Consider the following 22,951-nt stretch of genomic DNA (forward strand, 5'->3'; position numbering starts at 1 on the left):
CAGCTGAATCAGTTAAATGTTTAAATCCTCTTAAAACATTTAACTGAAATATCTTAAAAATTAAAAATCCACTCGAAGAGACATTTGTAATTTAATCTTTCAGTATCCAGAAATAAAATTCCAGCTCTGTATGCCATTCTTGTAGGGTTGTAGACCATGGCTGATGCTAGAACTTCCCACAGGAAACAAATATTCCTGTCAAAGTCAAAATCAGGATGTAATTTGGTTGAGGGTTCATGTAATTGAAACATCATAAATCTTCAGTAAATCTGTATGTAGTTATGCCACTTAAACAGTGAAGTTAACCATGACTTTTTTTTTCATAGATTGACTAGATAAACATTAGTGATTATTTTAAAAAAAAATTACAGTATTCCTAAGAAAACCTTAACTCATGAATCAAATTTCTCCTTAGTTCAACTAATAAGTGTCCATGTGAAGAAAGCTCTGTCATAGTAAAGAATATATCAGATGATTGTATTTTGGAATATTCTCTTCTATATAGAACACAAGCATAACCATTAATTAATTTAGTTTTTAGCCTATAGGCTTATTCCATTGTTTCAACTTTCCAGAATGCCCTAAGGCAAGTTCACATGATCCTTCAGTAATTAACTGTGCTGCCTAAATGTACTACAAATATTATGATCAGCTGTGTTGTTACTGCCAAATGTGTTTAACTGAGCCACACAACAGTGAATCTTCATCAGAAACCACAGAAAAACATCACTTCTCCTGAGTTTGTATTATGCATTTTAGAAATTATCCTGTGCTTACAGTAGAATCTGTTCCTTGAAAACATATATACCTGTATCCTTTATTTGTCTGCTCTGCTAAATTTGCATATTTACAATCCCTCTCTAGACGCCCAAAACTGAAGAGGCTGTAGTGCCTCTCTGATGTAACATAAAAATGTGAATGTAAATGTCCTCATACATCTTTACTGAATATCTCTAGATCGCCTCTTAGAAATCTTTCTTTCTCTTAGCTCCTGATTTGTTCTTTCTGTTCTTTTCTCAATTCTAGTGTCCTGTTATTGAGTAGTTTTTCTTAGATTTGGTGCCTTGTCTAAAAAAGCAGCTACTGTAATGCAAGGAACACTCATCATCTAGATTGCCAGATGCGTAAATTTTTATCCCTTCTCAAGAGAAATAATAAAATTAAGTCATAAAAATATAAGAAATTAATGCAACATGAAAATCATGTAATGTTTTCTGTGTTAGTCCTGGTGACAAAACCTGTGACTCTTTGACATAACAAATCCTTGACTGCATAAACTCATACAGACTGACCGGTCACTTTCTTTTCATGTCTTTGCACTGGGTTTCTGCACAGGGGCAGAAATGGGAAAAGTGAAACTGAATGTTTTATGTAGTGTGCTTGGCAAACGTCAAACCAGAAAAAACTTAAAACCTCAGATGAAAATATTTGGTGCTTAGACAGGTGCTGATATCCTCTAGCAATGTGTTGTAGGTGCCTTAGCTGAATGGAATTAACCCCTCCAAAAAGAGACATGATCACAATAAATGACAAAAACCTGACAAGAATTTATACAACTGATAAGGATTCGGTACTGTCATCAGAAAATTGAAATGAGTCCTCTGGGAATGGGATTAGTATCTGTTGGCAGTCTTTTTTCAGGTGAGTGGTCTTCATAAAGCATTACCTAAAATCGAAAGCCAGAACGTGGATCATCCCCAACATCCCAAATGCTGCACCCTCAGCAATAACTGATTTTCAGCATTGAATTCCTAATGTCCTTATGGTTTCCTTGGGTTATTCAAGTGAGAACAGAAGATTTGTATTAAATCATTTTAATGGATGTAAACATTTTGATATGCTGCCAATGTAATTTCTATTTTCAAAAACTAGCAAATACATCTTTGCCATAAAGAGACTTCAAGTTTTTCCAAAGTTACTTTTCCATTGCTATTTCATTTTTCTTGTTCCAAATTCTGTTTCCTAATGGAATAAATCCCAAAACAAATATTCTACAGTGCCTTTGGATGCAGTAGCTCTTCTGACAGAAGAAATGGTGCACATCTACTGGATAAATGTCGTGTTTCAAACTTCCTACAAGGGCTTGTTTAGTAGCAGCAATCAGAGGGTTACTTGGAAGATGGGCAGGCCTTATCTTTGGGTTCAGAGAGCCATCTCAATGGCAAGCATTCATATTCCTGCAGAGTAGCCTCCCCTCTCCCGAAAATATTTACTGTCCATCTGGTGACTTGAGCTCTGAATTTGGACCAGACTGATTTTATTGACTGCATAGTAAAGAGGTTTGTGGGTTTTTTTCTTTTTCAGTTGAAGCAGTATATACACTTCACTAACAAACTGTTCTGTTGGTTCTCTATAATGAACTTAATACTTATTCTGAACCATGCTTAGTATATTATACTTATGATACCTTATGTTTAAATGTCCGTTTCTTCTGCTTTTTCCATCTACCAAGTTTAACCTGTCACTTATTTAACTTTTCCTCATTGTGCTGCCTTGAAAGTACAAGCAATGTCTCGTGTTTAAAAGGAAATACCTGGTAGCTTCCATGCCTTTATATACTATTGCAAATCTTATTTTAAAATATTTTCTGTTCTCATCACATTTTCACCATTAATAAACATTTCTAAACTATTTAGAAATAGTGGAATATAAAAATAAAAGGCAACCTCTCCTTTAGATATCCCAAGCAATTTAACCAAATTAATAGCACTACTTCATTTTTGAAGTACTTCTGTGTGGCTGTGTTGTAAGTTTTTTCCACATCTTTTTCCTGAAAATATTTTTAGTAGCATCTGTCAGATGCATGCCTGGGGGGGTGAGACTTTTGTTCCCACAGGAGTAACTCTTGTTAAAATGAGTTTCTCTGAATCAGTTTCTCTTGGCATTTCTTGGTAAATCTCTCTGCCATTGTCTCAGCTGCCACTTAAAGCTCCTCTTGTGTTTTAAATTGACTTTTCTTTCCAAATCTATACCTTAGAGAGCCAACAGGTATCACTGGTACCAGTTCTGGTACTGCCATTTCGCTGCCCTCCTTCACTGACCTCAGGTATCTACTGCCTTTGCAAGGACATCATTAAACTCATCATTTCTTGATGTATATAAAATGAGCACCTAGAATAACAGCAGATCCATATGGTCTCTTGGATATGAGCAGTAAATCCCCATACATGTTTGCAGTTGCACGCAATTTTTCAGGAGCCTTGGGAAACTTTGTGGCCCAGCTGCCATTTTCTCCACAGAGTGTTTCACAGTGGCAATACTGAAATGAAAGCTCATTTCATATAATTATATCTTTCTAATATGCTTATTTACCGTCTTAATTCCTTTTCTGAATCAATACTTAGACTTCACAAGTACAACTCTAAAACATACCAAATCACATCCTTGTTACTGATTTTCTTTAAAATTAAAGTAAATTGATATGACCAAAAATGTGCCTTGCATCATATAAGAAGAGAATTTCCTATAAGGAAATACTTTCTACCATGCCCATCAATATTAGTGGTATGGAATAATTTCTAGAAGACTACATCTAAAATTGTAAGACAATCTGCTGCATAATTGAGGAACCAGCATTGATCAGCATCTCTTTTAATAGGCACAGTTTTGTCACCAGAAATTTCAAGAAATAATTGCGTAGCAAGGTGCATTCAGTGCAAAAGTAGTAGAATTGAAGATGAATTATTCCACTGTTTTAAAAAACAATGAGCACAAACTAACCTATAATCTGGCACTTCTGTTCCAGAATCTGCCATCCACAGGTAGAGGTCATGCTTCTGCAGGAGTTGTCCATAATGTGAAGAGATCTATTATAAATATCACACTATCAGTCTTTCCCTCAGCATGCCTTTGAAAAAGGAGCTGTTTAAATAGCTAAGTTCAACATTTTTATAAGCTGTGGATACCAGAAGAACCTCTGAATATTGATTTTTTAAATGAATTATATAGTTCAGAATGAAATTGTTATTGTAAAAATATTGAAATATTTCCTTTTTAGTGTGGTCGAAAGATTCTGCTCAATAATTTCTTTTTGCTTGTATTGTAAATTATAAGTTATAGAAATTAAAGCAAGAAAACATGAAGATTATGTAGACATTCTGCTGAGTAGAAAGGTCTGAATTTTATCAAAACAAATCAAGTGATATTTAAGGTGCTAAGTTCCAGGACTTATTGTAGTTCTATGGATTTAGACTCTTCTGGCATTAAAACATATTTCAGAAAACTTAATTATATCCTGGATGCATACTTACCTTTCTCAGTTAAAATCAAAATGTGATTTACAGGCCTGAATTACCACATCCTACTTATGATCTACAAGTTATACTCCTGCTGGGTCCAAGTCCCTTTCTGAGAATGACATCTCAGGTGTGTCTTGGTCTCTGTGCTGAAAACCGTGTGAGAATTCTCATCCAGCTGTGTGGTGATGAGAGAAAACTGAGCTGCCTTAGCGCTGTTGGAGCAGGCAGGCAGGGACAACATGGATTTCCTGCAAAAGGAAAGGACAGATTCCAGCTTCCACTCAATTAATATGCAAAACTGGTATTCAGCTACTGCAAATACTTCTCATGGAGCGAGTGGTTGTGCATTAAGTGGTGAGTGTCGAGACCCTGAGATAATGTATTTTAATAATAGAGGAAATGAAAGCAAACGCTGTTCCTTATTTGTTATACTCAGGTTCCTTCATTCTTAGTCCTTAGACAATTTAACTGATTGAAACTGCTTTGGATCAGAAACTGTGTTAGATCATTCTTCATAGGAAATGTAATCGATTTTCTTATTTACATATCTGACAGAATTCTAAGATATAATGTTATCCTGTGAAGTAAAAAAGCTATATCTAAAGACTCAAAAAGATGAGTCCTTTCTGCTAGTGATAAAGTGCTAAGCAACGTGAGGTGGAAATCAGTAATATAGATCTGTAGACTATTCTTAAAATTTAAAAGACTGGTAGTATTTCAAGTTAATAATACTATTAGCAAGGGACCTCAATACATTCCAGTAATGCTCAGAAGTTCTCTTACCTGGCACTGAATGCATTTCCATTTCCATTGTATGATTTCACACTGCAGTTGAAGTAATATATTCAGCTCCTTTCTCCTCTACCATTTTGTGGTCCTAGCAAGGTTGCATTTTCCATGGCACAGCAGTGCTAGTCCCATCTACTCTGAGAATGTCGGTGCAAATATTCTCAGTATATATCTTTCATACCTGGTAGTCTTCTGCTTCCTTTCCCTCTTCTTTCTTTACTATCATTACTATTGACTGTTCTGTTATTCCTTGATGTTCTGTTTTTCCTTGATGCTGAATATCAATTGAGTGCAATTTGAAACAACGTCCCTGGCATAGAAGGATGTGATGATATTTTCTGAAGTGAAGACTAAATTAATACAGCATTTTTCCACTCCAGACCTTTGTGTGCCACTTCCTTCACTGACACCTGCTTCTGCTGTCTTTCCCATCTTTCTTCTTGCATGCAGATCACTGCTCTTTCTGGACTCCCTTCTAATTAGAACCACAGAACAAGTGAAGACTAAGTGCAGTTCCTCTGCAAACATACTTTATAGCCCTCTCTGGATGATTTACCCTTCTTACAATGGTTATGGGCATTTTACCACTTCAATAGGTTAAAGAGATGAATCCTTCTTGGTGCACATAGCTGCTCTTGCTGAAATTGAATGTCAGAAAAATAGAATCAACCCTTCAGATGCTAACTCGGCTACCAAGCTCCTCCAGACTTTGACCTTTCTGTCTGTTCTGTCCATCTGAAACCTTATTCACTCCTCTCCTGTATTCAGGATGCAGGGCTCCAGACAGATCCCCTCTCTCCTCCGCCCTAAGCCAGATGTGATCCATCAAGTCTTCATTCGACTGGACAGGCCAACCTGATGAATGAACCAGCAAGGAAGGGGCCATCTGGTAAGCCAATTGTCCTCTTTCAGGCATCTTTTGGCTCTTCTTCAGCAGTGCTGTGTTCCCCAGCACGTCTGTACTTTTTTTATAGTTTTGTAGCTGGCAAAGTGTTTCTCTAGAAGCACTTCTCTTCCAAATGCTCTTTAACCTTTCAGTCCTGTTTTACTTAAATTCTGTGATGACTTCTTTCCAAGCCTCTCAGAAACAAGCTCTCAGACAACTATGAAAGAGTTGTATTGCACATTGGAAAATACAACTGATTCCCACAGCATCAAATCCTTGCAGAGAGGGCTTGTTTGGTTTTTTGTTTGTTTTTTTTTTTTTTTTTTTATATGAATTCAGGACATTTATGTAAAGGTGACCCATCCCAAAACAACAGGAAACATGAGTGAAGAAATACAGGGTTAAATTGTATATATGCAGTATGCCTTGGTGCATACGTGACCAAAGAGTCTTTTACTTCAGTCATTCTTAATTTATTATTTGTGCTGCTAGCAACATAGTGTTGCCAAGGCACCAATTATGTTTCATTTTATAAATCAAACTAATTAAGAACCAGATGCAATCTGATTGAAAAAGATTTGAGGTCAGTGTTGTGCACCATATGTATGACAGCGCTTACTCGTGATGAGGAGATGGATTGGACAGCTGTGAATTTTCCTGCTGTAGAAGTTTCATCCTGCTCAGATACTCTAATGTACTTATCTCTCTTACTCCAGTTTCTCTCTTTAGTTTCATAATAAAACTAAAGAAAAGTGAGTAACACTGCCATGAGTTTTAAGGACTAAGTCAGGGGTAAAAGATTATGAAAACAAAACTGAAGAGGGAATAATTTGGTTAGCAAATAAGCATGAAAATAAGTTTATTTTAGTAATTATGTGGAATGTAGAGGAAAGAAAAAACAGAGGTAACAACAAATTGAATCTTCAGTGTAACTTAATTTCAGTCGCATAATGGGGAAAATAAACTAATTAGGGTTCTTAAAACAACTGTGTAACTGACAGAAAGGCACATTGTTCTTTATGACTTGAAGATTTCTCAGCAACATGTTATCAGAACAACAATGAGATCTACAATACCATTTCTCTGGAAATTGTGTTCCAATAGCTCTTTAACTTTCAAAGGTTCCCTCATTAATATAAAACCAGAACTTCTTGCAAGCATTAATTTTCATTATAATCTAGGACTTCAAAAGTATTTCATTTTAATGTTTCTAAATAATCTCTCAATTTGGAGATAAATTTCCAGATTTTTAATCTTCAGAAAATACGTTATGACATTTCTGCCAAAGTAGAACTTCATAGATGGATCTGATTCCTCCATATTTTCTGCAAGAAACAATTTCTGTAGTGGAAATGTACATGGACAATGCACTATGTCTGATTTGTTGTGTAATATGTTTAATACACTGAGCAGTAGTAATGATGACCTAGACCTGAAGGTTCTGGTAGGGCCTCCACGCCTTCACCACCTTAGTATATTACCTGAGAGAGACCTATTGCATCTTAACAAGTCCCTGTTTTCATCTCATTGTTTGGTTTTGGTTTGAATATTTGGCTTTTTTTCTCTAAGTACCTACTTATGGCACAAAATTCTTTTTTTTTTTTTTTTTTTTTCCCCACCTTGTGAATGTATTAGTTTCTCTCATCATGGAATTTTTTCTTTGTTTCTTATCATGTTATAATACAGTTTGTTGAGGAGGAAAGCCACTTAATTTATTAGGTGCACTAATTGTACTTTTATCTATAAATGAGACAATAAGTCCTATTTTAAGGTTTCAGTTGTAGTAAAGATTCAAAGAATCCCAACATGCTTCTGCTAGAGGAGGAATCCAAGCATGCTAAAGTGAAAATAGTGTAAGAAGGAACCATCACAGATTAGCTATTGTTTTCCTTTGATTAGCACAGTCTACCTTTGTCATTATAATGGATATAAAGTATAGAGACTATTTGCACATAGTTCCTCTATTAAAATAGAAGGTATTAATTTTTCACCCTTAGCCTCAAAGCTTGTCTGCTAACCTATTGCACAGCTAACATAATAATGTGAACTTAGAAGACAAAGACCATGTTCCAGTTTGCATCTTGGTTTGAATGAATTACGCGAGTAGTATACAGGAAAGAAGTAATTATTGTTGGAATGACAGTCATTCATTGAGGTGATCTGTGAGCTCTGTGTCTGTATGTTCTCCAGAACCTGTCTGGTGTGGCTGCATTTATTCCATACCCTTTCATTTCCTCCTTACTCCTCTTAAGGAGGGGACTTTTCAAGTATGGGCTGTATCTCTCTGGCAACAGCAAGAATAGCAGTGACAAACTGAAGGAAATCTGATTTTTAAAATCACTTTAACCAGAGCTTTGCATGTAATGCTTTAAAGAATAAGGGAGATAAAGCTTTTTTTGTGTTGCTGGAGGTTTTTCGTACCACTGATGGTATTTTCCCATCAACTTCTGATTTTGTTATTATTTATGGGTGGCCATACTCTAAAAGAGTCATTTTGTTGGTCTTTAATTCTATCTAATTAGGACGTATTTTGTTTGGTGAGCATTCAGTAATTAATGAGATATTTGTGTAGTTATTAGTATTTAATATTTATATACTAAATATTCCTAGAATGCAATCCATTCAGAGGCTAGAAAAGATGTAGAGTAACAATTTTACTGAATGTAAAGATATCTGAGCCAAATACAGAAAATAAATTAAATACATAAGTTGACCTGTCTAGTCTGGGGAGAGAGTTTACATATCCTAAAATGATAGGATGTGCATACTTGGTAATCAGTGCTGATTATACAGGGAGTGAAGATGGGCCCCTGTTTGAAGTGAGATAATAAGGCAGCTTGTTAGGGAGAGATAAATAGAAGAACTTCAAGAAGAGGACCAGATGTCTGCTTGATGGTGCTGAAGACAGAGAGCTTGCTGGGGTCCTTCGAAAGTAGCAGGGATGGAAGTGTAGTCAGACTACAGGGAGTCAGCTGAGCTGTCTGCCCATATTAAGATATGTCAGGTCACCCCAGCTTCTCCTAAACTAATTGTGAGCTCAAGTAAGTGAACTTTACTTTTGCTATAGGCTATGTACATTCTGGGGTTTGTTTGTTTGTTTGTTTGTATGCTTGGGTTTTTTTTAATACATCTGATTCTATAATGAAAGTCAGAAATTAAGACTGATTTGTGGAGTTTGAAATGGAGTTAGGTATCACAGTCATAAACTCTAAAATGAGCATCAGTAATAATCACAGAATGGTGATGAAAGTATTCAGCTCTATTCTATAGAATGCTGGACTGTCTCAAACGTGAACACTGACTCTTTTCTTCTATATAATTTTTTTTTTTTATTTCAATCTTACCTGAAATTAAAGCTAAAAGCTAGGGTATAGGGAATAAGAAGAAATATGATCAAAATGTTTGATGTAGCCTTTTTGAACCTGTCAGTCCCTAACCTTGCTTAACTCTTTCATGTCACTTTCAATAACATTTTCATCCATCATATATAAACTTTCTGTAAACTGTACAGTGTTTGCCCCAGTAAGAATTAAACCATTGAGATCTAAGAGCACTCTACAAGAGTGATGGTTATTTGGTTCAGGAACAGTTCTGGAGTTCAGAATAGTTTTTATACCTTGATTATGAATTTCCTGTATGATTTTGGACAACTAAATAATCACTGTGCCTGTCACTGTGCCACGCACACACTGCAGACATTTTTTTAACACATTGATTGTGTATGACATTAATGGCAGATATTAGCAGCTCCCTATGGGCTGGTAAAGAATAAGATTCTGAAGAGTGCATTACGGTGTCTCTTTGGCTTCTTCTGACACTCCCCTTTACAAAATATCAATTTATTCCATGGCTCAGGGAAGGAAATGAGGAAGCCCAGTCTAATGACAACTGTGGCTAAAGCAGTGTTGGATCTTTGATACAAGCTGGAATACCAAATACAGAGAAATGTACTTTAGACTCAGTTCTAGACCATGAATCTCCTTCTATAACATCTTTATCTGTCTCACAGCATTACAACTTCTGTCTTTGTACTACTATGCTCTATTTTTAAATCAGACAAATGATTTTTTGTAACAAATCAACTTTCTCATATTTTGTGCTTGTCTTCAGCTGAGATAAAAGACAAAAAGACGTATTTGCTAAAAACTTCATAGACTTCTAATGCAGTCTGTCTACCAGAACCACTTAGTTCAAAACTTTTTATAATGAACAGCTTTTTCTAGAATGAAATATTAACTTTGCAGGTTAATATGAAGAGAATTAATCAATAAGATATAATCTGTTTTGTTGCACATATATTCCAATTGTAACAAACAAATATTTTAATATTTGCAGAATCTCCATCTTTGGAGAGAGACAAAATCTGCCTGGACATAGTCCTGGGCTCTACGTGGCTGTGCTTGAGCAAATGTTAGGCCAGGTGACCTCCTGATGTCCCTTCCAACCTCAACCATTCTGTGATTCTATGAAAATTCTAGGACATTTATGAACTGATGCTATAGTTTGCAGGTAATTACAGGCACAAGAATTGACTTTGTAGTATCAGTGGTGAGGCAGAATTCAAATCTTTCCTTGGCTCCTTTTTATTTCCATTAATGTGCTGTGTTCACAACATATATAGCAAAGTTAGGGTCTTGCAGTACATGCCCATCTTGAAATGAACCTGTATATGCATATGACTTCCTTTAGACCTACTTTGATTCTCAGTAACCTGAGGGTGTGTGATAGTTTGGAACTCCTGGCTATGATAGGTTTTCTCTACAAAATGTTTACATGGTGTGCAGTAATGTTCCCAAGAGTGTATGGAATATATCATTTGGAAACTTTACACAATCTATTCCACTTTATAGAAAAGTAATTGGTTTTTTCACTTACTGAAATTCTTTTTCCAGATGCATTTTGCTGTTCCCTGCATTTCAAGTGACCATTAGTCTTCACCATAGGACACATATACTCGTTGAGGTGGTCATAATAGGACATAATGTGTATATTTTGGGTGTAAGACAGAGGTATAAATTACTGCCATTAATGGCATGATGATACAAATTGTTATTGTTATATGTAATCTGCATATGAGAATGTCTTCAAAAAGTCATTACCATGCTGCCTGTGTGCCCAGGGGCAATCTTACACCATAGCATTTCATTCTTTCAAATTGCAAGAATTTAATATAACTCTTGATGACATTTACAAAAATGTACAATGGCAATCCTTTCAGTTCTCTCACACAAATTATTATTAGTGAAGTTGAAGGGAGTTCTGCATATATAAGAACTGCAGGATCTGGCATTTTTTAAAATCAAAGTCACTGTTTTTTCTTAAGCTGTACCAGCACAAGAAAATGTGAAGTCTAAATTTTTTTTAATTTATTTTTTGACTGAAAATGCCTCAGCCATGCTAAATCATATTTAACTTCATATGCTCTTTGGCAGTGAGTATACATTCTAAATTTCTTCTCACTGTAAGTGGCTATGGCAAGGTTATAAACCCCGGAGAACGGGCATTTTGTAATGGAGCTGCTGACATGATCATTATTACTCCAGTATAAAAAGGGAACATGCCAATAAACGATGGTTGTTTTTTTATACTCTGATATACCACTGTATTTTAAAATGAACATTATAAAAACACATAATAGTATAATAAAAATACAATGATATGGTGCTCTAATTGTTGTAACAAAACTTCTATATGGATGATACATCTGATTTCAGATTCAGTTTTAAAAGACTGTTATATGATCTACTGGTAATTTATTTTTTTTAATTCTTACTGTGTGCATGTATATGTTCCACATAGAACTGGAGAAGACAATCATCATGGAACAGAGCAGTGGATGTTCAGTTTCTTAGCGTGAAGCTCAGTTCAATGCCAAAAGCACATCACGTTTAAAAACCAAAATGTTCCTTCTGAAGTTTTCTTATTCTTACCATGGCATTCCTAGTTTACATTCTAGAAAGAAAGATTCAATTCACACATCTGTGATTGTCTTCATAGTTGCAAAGGCTTTGAACTTTTCTATACCCTAGAACAGAGTAAGGAAGGTAAAGAACATAGGATGGAATTTTTGGAACTTCCATCAGTTACCACAAGTACTTTGCTTTTCCTTGATTCTGTTGGAGATTTAGCTTTGCACATACAAGAACTTCAAATCGATGTCATGTGTAAAACTGTGTCTCACAGTGACCTGAGGGGCTTAGATTCCTTTCATAAATATCTTTCATTGGTTTCACCTCCTAAGCTGCACTTGTAAGTACACATTCATACAAAGAATAAGAATCCGTAATCCCTAAAAAGAAATAGAGATGGCAAAAACTTGGGATATTTTGACTTTTTTACTTATTTTTGCCATATTTTGTTGGAATCTGGTAGCGCAGTAGTGGAAAGTTCTTAGTTCAAATGCAATATATAGCCATTTTTAATCAAAGCATTATAACACACAGTATTACATTCTGAAACTTTTTGGTTAAAATAACAAGATAATAGAACTAACTAGAATGTGTAGATTTCAAAAATGATCCATCACTCTATGCAAATTGGTGTTTTAATAATGTATTTTTAATGCTAAGCACATTTGACAGCCATTTCATCTCTCTTTCTAAACTAGAGCTTGGCAACCTGCATTAATTCTTACACTTTACAGATGTAACATTCAATGCACACGCCATGTAGTGATGTGATCCGAATAAAGTAAAGCATGTCAAAGCAATGTGATTATTAGTAAACAAGTTTGTGGCTGGCTTGTTGAATACAGAGGAGAAAAATGAGAGGCAAAAGGCAGTGCTGTTTTAGCATATCTTACATCTTCACTGAATTTGCTTCAGCTTATGGGAGTGTCAATCATAACTGGCACCGGGGGATTCAGAAGAGATAAATGGGCGTAACGTCAGAGCGGGTAAGATTAAAGTCAGTTCAGACAACTGTGGTAACTCTGTGTCTTAAACAGACCCAAAGCCCAAAGTTTCCTGGCTGGACCTGCCATGAGTATCTGTATACAAAAGACAGAGAAAGATACTAAGTCCTAAGTATTCCTCTGCCTCATTTGTAATAAAACTAGTATTGTTTCAGACTCAATGTGTGCTTCCACATTATTATTTCCTTGGCAGAGATTATCTTTCTTTTCTTTAACGGGTTAAAAAACCAAGGTACAAAATGTTAGAGTTGATGCTAGACTGCAAGTGACCATATAGGTATGTTTGATTATAGCTCTGCTGGACTAAAGGTCAAAGGAAAGTTTTAGAATACTTAAGAGACAATTATCTAAAGTTCAGACTTTTGCAAAGGAATAGAACTAGAAATTATACAGACTATTATCTAAAGTTCACACTTTTCAAAGGAAAAAGGTAGGAGGAAATGCTTATTCCATCAGTTTGCTGGTTATTTGTCTGTGGTTTTGTATTCTGTCAAGAATTTATTTACTGCATGTTCTGCATCAGAGTGGTATTAACATGATTATTCTCCTCTCCAAGAAATGTTAACATATGAAAGTGATGTATTTATTATACATGATTAAATATTACTTTGCTTGTGATTCAAAATTCCCAGCAGCATTTTTTATTTCTGCAAAGGAATATATGACCTGGAAATGTGTTTAGGTTTTTATTCCTTGTTTGAATTCAATTGTTGTGTCAGCTCTGTTTTGGCATGTTATTATTACTTAGGCCAACTGGTAAAGAAAAATTAATCAAGATACAAAATATGTGACATTTTCCAGTTCTCCATGTCAATCTATTTTCTCCCATGAAACCCCTTTTTTTTCCTGTGTTCTTGTTGGTGCTTTAAGGGATTCTGGAAAGTTCAGGTCTCTAGAAAAATAAAAATTCATTGTTTAGAATGTTTAGTGAATTGCCATTATATATGTCAGTATGGCATATGACTTACTGTGGTGCAGGAAAGACAGTTTGATCAGTCAGCTGAATTTTTATAGCACAAAACTTTTTTATTTTCAACCTGCTGTCTGCCATCAAATTTGATAACTGTCATCAATCTGCTTTTCTGAAGATATCACAGATTTTTGACATTCATGAAAAGCAGGTCAGTTTGAAATACCTGTGAATGCTTCAGTGCCCATATGGTTTGGCTATCATAAATCAGACAAAATATACTACAAAAATGGCATCTTTTTATTTTCAGAATATTTTATAAGCCTTCTACTTCAATAGAACATTTATGCCTCAACCATGCAGATTAGGCAAAGAGTGATCTTCCTTGTAAACTGCTGTTCAACAGGATTTTGTTTGGGACACTCACCAGGGAAGATTTTCCTAGTACATGTGTAAAATATTACACATAACACCATCATGTATATATATTTACATATATATTAGATCTCAGAAAAATGTATTCAGTGTGCATAAATACACCCATGTTGAAAATACTAAGTTTAATCATGAAAAAAAATTGCTATACCTAAAAGATGATCAGAGGGCTGGGGCACCTGTCCTGTGAAGACAGGATGAGAGAGTTGGCACTGTTTAGCCTGGAGAAGACTCCAGGGAGACTTCAGGCAGCCTTCCAGTTCCTGAAGGGGACCTACAGGAAAGCTGGGGAGGGACTTGTAGTGATGGGGTGAGGGGGTTTAAACTGGAAGGGGGTAGATTCAGGTTAAACTTTAGGAAGAAATTCTTCACTATGTGAGATGAGACACTGGCCCAGGTCACCCAGGGAAGATGTGGCTGTGTCCTCCCTGGGAGTGTTGAAGGCCAGGCTGGAGCAATCTGGTCCAGTGGGAGGTGTCCCTGCCTATGCAGGAGAGTGCAATGAGATGATCTTTAAGGAAACTTCCAGCCCGAGCCTTTCTATAATTCTATGAGTAGATTATTTTTCATCTAGTAACAACTGGCAAGTTTATGGCATGTAAACTCAAAACTGTTCCCTTTTAATCAGGTATTCCTCTAGAAAATGTTACAGCCTAAGGCAGAAATAAGTACAACTGCCTTACATGAACACTGGTGTATCTCTCAAAGCATTTTAATTGCATTCCTTTGGAAGCAAGAAATTGATGCTTCCAACTTGTACTTCAGTGTAGTCTGAATTATAGAAATTGGTTCTTCATCTTCGGGCCCATCTGTGAACATTCTTCTACCAGGTGAACACTGACTTTATGCTCTGAGTTGCAGCCTCTGCATTTTGTGCTAGATCAGAAAGCACGTCATAAATATTCCTTCCCACTGCTTTTGTGATTAGGGGAATAAAAACAAAATAATTTCAAAATAGTTGAGTTGACAGATATCAAATGTGATTAGAAAATTGTTGGGGCTACAGTCATTGGTCTTTTTTCTGCACTTGATAATACAGCCTAAGTATGTGTTATTTGGAAATCTTTTCATAGAATGGTGTGTACCTAGATAAAATTTGTAAAATATGCAAAAGAATAATGATTAAGGTAGGGCTTACAGCTTGTGGAATATATACTGAGACTTTTTGAGACTTCTGTGCGTTCTGAGTATTTTATTAGTTCCCAGTTTCTAAAATAGGAATATATATTCCTCTATTTCTGTGTCATTATGTTTGAATTTTGAAGAAAAACAAAACTATCAGTATTTATACAGATCTTTTGAAAATCTGTGTTTAACACTGCAAGGTCTCCAGTACTGAATAGTAAGTATTAGAGGCAGTGCATACATGATTTAATAGTTATGCAATGAGCTGAAATGCTTGGTATTCTCTTAAATGTTCTCTTCTGGTGCATTTGCAGGTAACTGCTAAATATTAAATAGTTAACATCTCTCAGAATGTTGCATGTGCTATTTTTTCTTCCTGTACTTCGTCAGTTTCCACCAAAAACTTTATGGTAACAACTTAATTACTCAGTTATTTCAAGTTTTTATGTGAGAGTAGCTGCCATTTATGAACTGGGAAAGGAAATGAATGAGCTATCCTCCTCTTTTTATTATCATAAGAATCAGGGATTGTCAGAGTAAGGATATTCTTGCTGCTCTTCTACTTGCGCTAAAGAACTCTTATTACAGAGAATCTGTTTTAGACTAAAAAATGTACAAAAAAGATAGCCCTAATAAACCTGAAGAAATACATATTTCTGTCATTCTAGTGTTTCTAACTGTAAAGTTTCCATCTAAAATTCTTTCTTTGTATAAGTAACATACCCAGCATAGATAACAATTTCTACCAGGAAGATGTACCATGAAATTAATACCATTAATGATTTGATCTTTTTGAGAAGATTATAAAAGCGATAGAAATGAAGACAGAAAAAGAGCGATGTAGGTGTAAGGTCACACAGCAGGGGAGTCCACTGATCTTAAAATATTAAAGAGACCATGAGAAAAGTAAAGAACTGCATTAATGTGTGCAGAGAAAAATGACACTTGAATGTAAACTGCTTTTGTTTTTTACTTTTGCTGTGTCATGTTATTGGCTGACTGAAATTGCAACGTGCATTTTTGTACAAAGTGCAAGATGAAGTTGACTGCTGCCTGCTAATTTCACTGCTAGATTGATGTCAATGCCCATTCAAGTCACTCATGTCCAGCAAATACAAAAGTCGCTTTGTATTATAATCATTACATGAACTTTTTCTCAAAAAGCATGTCCTCAGTTGGGGTTACTTGAACTACTTTTATCTAGAAATCACACTGAAGATCTTGCAAAGACCTTCTGCATCCTCATTCCTTGTTCCATCTGTGAGGGAGATATTCCTGTAACAGTCTCTTTCATGGTTGTTTTGCAGATCTGCTTCTAAACTTCAGAAGCTGAGTGTCATCCAGTAATTTAAATGACTGATTTGTTTTTTTGTTTATAATAAGGTAAAAATAAGCTCCAGGTCGGAATTGTAGTTATGTACTCCTGGAGCTCTTTGACCTAACACTGATGAAAATTTTATATTTTTTTTATGAGTTAAGACAATTACTAAGATCACTTACTTTACTCTTTTCCTTAACCGTACAGGACAGAACATAGCCCCTGGTCCATCCCTAGTAGCTGGCACATCAGCAGTGAAAAGGCAGTTAATAGGACACTGGCATTTCAATGAGCTTCTGCAATCCCTTCCCCACGTGAGAGGGTGTAGTATTCGGGGCATTTATTTTGCTTAACAGTGTCAAAGGGCCTCACAAATAATTTACCCCACTGACTCGGTGAAGACTTGGTGTCTCTCTTGGCCTCTGGCTGGTAACCTTAGAACTTTACTAACAGAGAAGGGGTCTTTTTTACCTCATGTAGTTTTCCTTGTTTTGGCAAAAGTAACATGAATAAATAAATAACCTGAACAGCACTATAATGAAGGATCAGCAGGTTAATTGGAAAGATGAGTGCAAAGTGATTGTCCCCTCTCCAGCTGAGCACCTGCTGCCAAGTTAATTCCTGCAGCAGTGCTGGAGGTTGTTCCTGGAGGAGATTCCTGCAGTTCTATCAGTGATGGGTAAGAACAATGTCCATGAGTGGAGAAAGCAAATCAGACAAATTGAGTTTATTGCTAAACAACTGCTAGGATTTATTTTCAGTTTCTAGGAATCAACTAAAATGTCAATTAGAGAGTCATTGTTCTTCATTCAAGAGCCTTGTCTCCAGCAACTCCAAGGTGTATCTATTTTATGACATAGCAAAGAAGAGGAAGGAATTTGATGATGAGCAAAAGTCCCAAGGCAAAACAGAGTGCTTGCCATTTTCCTTTTTCTAGTGACTACTTCTGTTTGCAGTTTTTTTCACAGGCACAACAAACTGAATTTAAATCTAAAGCAGCATTAAAAAAAAAAATTATTCTCTCCTTGTCTTTCATCTTTTCTTACCTAGTACTGACTATTCAACCTTTACACCTTAATTTACACAGAAATAGTTCAGCTAGTGTTCCAAGTATCTTGTTTATGTTTTGTTTGATTTTTTTTTTTTAACTTGAATTGATAACTACTACTGGTACCAGGCAGTTTCTTATAGTCAGCATAGCTTCAGTCCTTGGCAGAAAAGAACGTTTTACTTTTTCCATCTCTCCTCTTTTCTCTTGTTTTTTCTGTCCTCTTCTATTTGTCTCTTTATAGTACTCTTCCTTTTTTAGATTGTTTTACTCTCTGATTCTGACTTATTAGAATTTCTTTGAACCTGGCAGAGTAGCAGTGAGTGTGTACAAAAGATGGAAGGGATCTGAAGCTGTCACCAACAGGAGGAGCTGCTTTTTTCCTATTTCTTCCTAAAACAAGTGCCTTTACCTCTTTTGCATATCTGTAAAGGGCAGGGATGCTGGAAGCTCTGGCTTGGGCAGAGAAGGACTGTGCAGGCTTGTATGAAGGAACAGACTGTGTCAGAACACATTTCTAGGGCACAAGAAGTCACTATAGTATAACGGTAAAAATCTCTGGAGTTCTGAATAAAGGACTACAGATGTGACACATCTTAGTGGATTCTGTCTCGAGGACAGAAAGAGCTGGAATTGAGCCTCACGTAGCTTTTTTTCTCATTTGAAAGGCTTTTTCTCATTTGTAAGCAAATGGATTACGGATGAAACATACACTGCAATATTTTTCATTTTGCAGGAGAAAGCCAAATGGACAAAGTTATTTTTCAGTGTTTGAAAATGAGGGAGTGGAGAGGAGGAAAAGAGTGCTAACAGGTAAAAAATGAGCCTTATACACAGCAGAATAGGTGCGGCAGTGACTCTGCTAAAGCTGTACACAGTCATATGCAGGAAAACTTAACTACAGTGTTATTTAACGTAACAGTTACTAATTAACATAACTGCTACTAGCATAGTGCTAGGTCCTGCACTTTGGCCACAACAACCCCATGCAGCACTACAGACTGGGGACAGAGTGGTTGGAGAACAGCCAGGCAGAAAGGGACCTGGGAGTCTGGATTGACAGGAAGTTGAACATGAGCCAGCAGTGTGCCCAGGTGGCCAAGAAGGCCAATGGCATCCTGGCCTGGATCAGAAACAGCGTCACCAGCAGGTCCAAGGAGGTGATTCTGCCCCTATACTCAGCCCTGGTAAGGCCACACCTTGAGTACTGTGTTCAGTTCTGGGCCCCTCAGTTCAAGAAGGATATTGAGGTCCTCGAACAGGTCCAAAGGAGGGCAACCAAGCTGGTGAAGGGACTCGAACACAGATCCTATGAGGAGAGGCTGAGGGAGCTGGGGCTGTTCAGCCTGAAGAAGAGGAGGCTCAGGGGAGACCTCATCGCTCTCTACAACTACCTGAAAGGAGGTTGGAGCCAGGCGGGGGTTGGTCTCTTTTCCCAGGCAACTCTCAGTAAGACAAGAGGGCATGGTCTTAAATTGTGCCGGGGGAAGTTCAGATTGGATATTAGAAAGAATTTTTTCACGGAAAGGGTGATCAGACATTGAAACGGGCTGCCTGGGGAGGTGGTGGACTCTTCGTCCCTGGAGACATTTAAAAAGCAACTCGATATGGCACTCAGTGCCATAGTCTAGTGACTGTGGCGGTAGTTGATCAAGGGTTGGACTCGATGATCTCTGAGGTCCCTTCCAACCCAGCCTATTCTATGATTCTATGATTCTATGATAACAGCTCCTTGCCCTTCTCCAGGAGAGCAAGTCTCACGCTGGAAGTGGGTTAATTTGCACATGTGTGTGTTTAAATCTCCGACACATTCAACAAAGAAGGAAGAGAGCAGTTTCTGCTTAATTCTAAACGTCTGCTAATTAAAATAATAGAATCGCCGAATCATAGAATACAAGTCTGAAAGAGACCTCAGGATCATCTGGTCCAACTTGAGATGGACACTACTTGAATTTCAGTTTCTTAGTCACTAAAAGGGAAAATAAGCCTTCTTCTTTTCCTCTTGTATAAGATAATTATTCCATGAGCTTAAATATCAACGAATCTTTCTTCATCTTTTGTTTTATGGCAGTAATGAATTAACCTTATGACTTCTATAGTGATTGGTATCCTGATATAGGTTCAGGACATTTTAAAGTTTAGTAATGTTTCATTCTGTGATCATTATATTCTGTAGTTACCTTTATGCTTTATTAATATGCCTCCTCACTAAGAAAGACTTCAAGAATAAAAGATTGCTCTTTTGCTCTTTTTTTTTTTTTTTTTTTTTTTGTGTGTGTGTGTGTGTGAAAAATGTCTTTACAGTATTGGCTTTATGACTGTTTTCCCCTTCATCCTCCTCTGCTGCTTCTTCTGTTTTTTGTACATTGTAGGCTGCCAGCTATTTCAAGCAGACACGTGTCTTTTATACTGGGGCAGTGATATATGCTGCACAGGTATCATGGGCTGTCAGAAATGTTCCTGGTGATCACAGTACAAATTAAACATTTCTAAACTATTGCATGTTTTCAAGTGAGTACCTCACCAGTACCAAGATCAAAGTCAATACAAATCTTTCTTACAGCTCTCTATGTATATGCATACACACGTTGTCATGTAGTTCAGGTACCTTTTTTTTGTTTAAAGTCAGGAACCAGGTCTTTGTTGCATCTGTCATGTGAACGCTGCCTGTCTTTCAAGTCTTCTCTTCCTTATGCCTGCCACAGAACTCTCAGTAATTTCTTTCCTTCCATAGAATGGCATTTAGTGATTGCACGTGCCCATTTTACAGCACCAAATACCAGGAGGCTTACTTTTATTCATGATACTTCAGCAAAATTAGCTTTGGTAGCACAGGGGAAGGGAGGTTAACAAAAGGAGCTACAATCTCCTTTTCCCAAATGCGATGTGCAGCTTTATTTTTAAATTGTCATTGGATTTCTCAGTAGGACACACTCATTCCTACTCTATATGCCTGTCAGAATCTTTTTATTAATTTCTGGTGTTATTTTTGATGAAAGAATGCAAAAGTCAAACTAGTACAAGTCAACACGCACTCAGTATATATAACTCAGAATACTGAGTCAGTTGTTTGGGGTTTTCACAGAATAAAGCAGTTAAACACTAAGTGAATATTTAAGTTAGTAAATAAATAAAAGTGTTTTGAATATTTGACGTGCTAATCAGGCTAATCAGGGTCTATACATGAGCATTCTGGCACATACAAGATCATTGAAGTTCGATAGCATGTTGCTAAATGGCTAGAATCTGCAATTCTCACTGCTGCACAAGAGAATCAATATGATTAAGTAAAATGAACTTATTTCTTAATTGGTTACAAAGATTAATTACAATTAATAATATTTAAAGTATCACATGCACTACATGATATGTGCAAGTATTCAGAGTTACAGTGATGGTGAACTGACTATGAGAGGTTTAACTGTGCATGCAAAAGAGGACAAAAACGCATGTATAATTCATGAGTTAAGTGTTCAGCTTTATATACATAGGAAAGCAAATGTCTGTATTTGCCAGGAAATGGCATGAGTCCTAATACTGGCACAGCCGTATTCAGTGTTATGTTTAAGGATAAAGGAGCCTCTGTTGGCAGCCTGTGAGAAGTTCACCTTTCTGAGAAGTGGCACCTTTCTGAAATCGTGTTGAAACATTACAAAGAGCAAAGAATTCTAATTTAGTTTTTGCTAATCCCTCATTTCCCCATCTTTGCTTTTGTACTACCTTTATTTTTCTGACCACTGTCACCAGTCAAGTGGATAGCAGCACATGTATTATGAGAGCTGATAAGAAGTAACTTTATGTCAAGGTCAGGTGCTGTGCAGCCAGCATGCCTTTATATTTCTCAAATTAATTATCTGTATATGTGTACAGAGGAAAGAACATCATAGAATTACTTCTATCTGCCTTCATAGGGGATAAATTCTGTTTTGGTTTGTTCTCTTTTCATCATTTACGTCTACTAAATGTTCAGAGCACCAAAAGCTAGGCCTGCATTTTTTAATACATTCAGCTTTTCCTTTGTCTTTTAATAAAAAAAGAGGTATCCTTTCTAGCAGGGCAAAATATTGTGTAATTTCTGCTTCTAATGCACGGAACATTTGTTTTAATTGATAAATGTGCGTTATTAAGTTTGGGTTACTTTAACATTTCATTTCACTGTTGTACTGGTTGAATTTTTATGACTGTGTGACTTGCTAACCAGTGATGATTCATGCTGGAAATATGTCTTTAGGGATGTATGCAGAGGTGAAAATGAGTGATTGTCAGTAAGAGCATAGCACGTGGTGCAAGAAAACGTGTATGTTGGGCTGTGGGCAGCCAGGCAGAAGTGGGAAGGATTTCTGTGTCGCATGCTGCAGCTATAATGAGTGTATTAAGGTGTTTCTGTGCTCGTGCAGAGGTTTTCTGAACACAATAGGAAAAAGCTGGGGCTTTACCAGTTACTCTGTGTGGTGAAACTATGCAAATTTTCCCTTTTCCAGATAATACTCTCAGCATATTGGCAAAGCACAGTGGATTCAGCCGGCAGAAGCAAGAAGTTTATCTACTGCCAATCATCATTAGTGACAGTGGGAATCCTCCCATGAGCAGCACCAGCACTCTCACCATTCGGGTCTGTGGCTGCAGCAGTGATGGGATTGTCCAGTCCTGTAACGTTGAAGCATACGTCCTGCCCATTGGACTCAGCATGGGAGCCCTGATTGCAATATTAGCCTGCATCATTTTGCTGCTAGGTATGTATTCATTTCACAGCCTGGTGGTAAAAACTTTCCTGATTCCTTGGTGGCTGTAAGTAAGTGGAGAAGTCACACATAAGAATATACAGTCTTACTGAGCACAATGTGCAGTAGTACTGAGAGACCTGTCAGGACCCAGCTTACTAAGAATTGGATAATGTAAAGCAAATTCCCAGCCTGAAGTAGTCTCCCATGCAAGGTATGGAATGTGAAACCTAAAATCAGATCAGGTGTGCTAAGTAGGAAGTATAGCACCAAGTTCCACATGATGCAAAATAGATTGGTTGCATGTTCTACAACTTACATAAGTTTGTTCTAGATGTTAAAGGCATAAGAGGCATTATAGTTTACAAGATAAGAAGCACTGTATATTGTAATAAAACACTTAAAAACTGTATACAGCATCAAGAAAGGGAGAGAAGAGCAAGAGAGAGGCCTATTCCTGCTCTTTGCAGCTCACTTTGTAAGGGATTTACATCAGTAAATCATATTTAAGCATTAGTTCTAAAAAACACGTGTAACCAAGTCAGAACTTTTTACACATCTCTCCATG

General features: G+C 36.7%; 1 protein-coding gene across 4 annotated transcripts in view; it reads left to right on the top strand.

Moving 5' to 3' along the window:
- The window catches only part of CDH8 (cadherin 8), a 140,640-nt gene that overhangs the window by 115,967 nt on the left and 1,722 nt on the right, over positions 1-22,951 (top strand). For all 4 annotated transcript variants that reach the window (XM_008491636.2, XM_030457619.1, XM_030457620.1 and 1 more), the window contains one exon: positions 22,144-22,395. In XM_008491636.2, the coding sequence (XP_008489858.1) occupies positions 22,144-22,395 (252 nt within the window). The remainder of the gene's footprint in view (positions 1-22,143; positions 22,396-22,951) is intronic.

This window comes from Calypte anna, chromosome 11 (genome assembly GCF_003957555.1).
Source record: "Calypte anna isolate BGI_N300 chromosome 11, bCalAnn1_v1.p, whole genome shotgun sequence".
NCBI classification, from domain to species: Eukaryota; Metazoa; Chordata; class Aves; order Apodiformes; family Trochilidae; genus Calypte; species Calypte anna.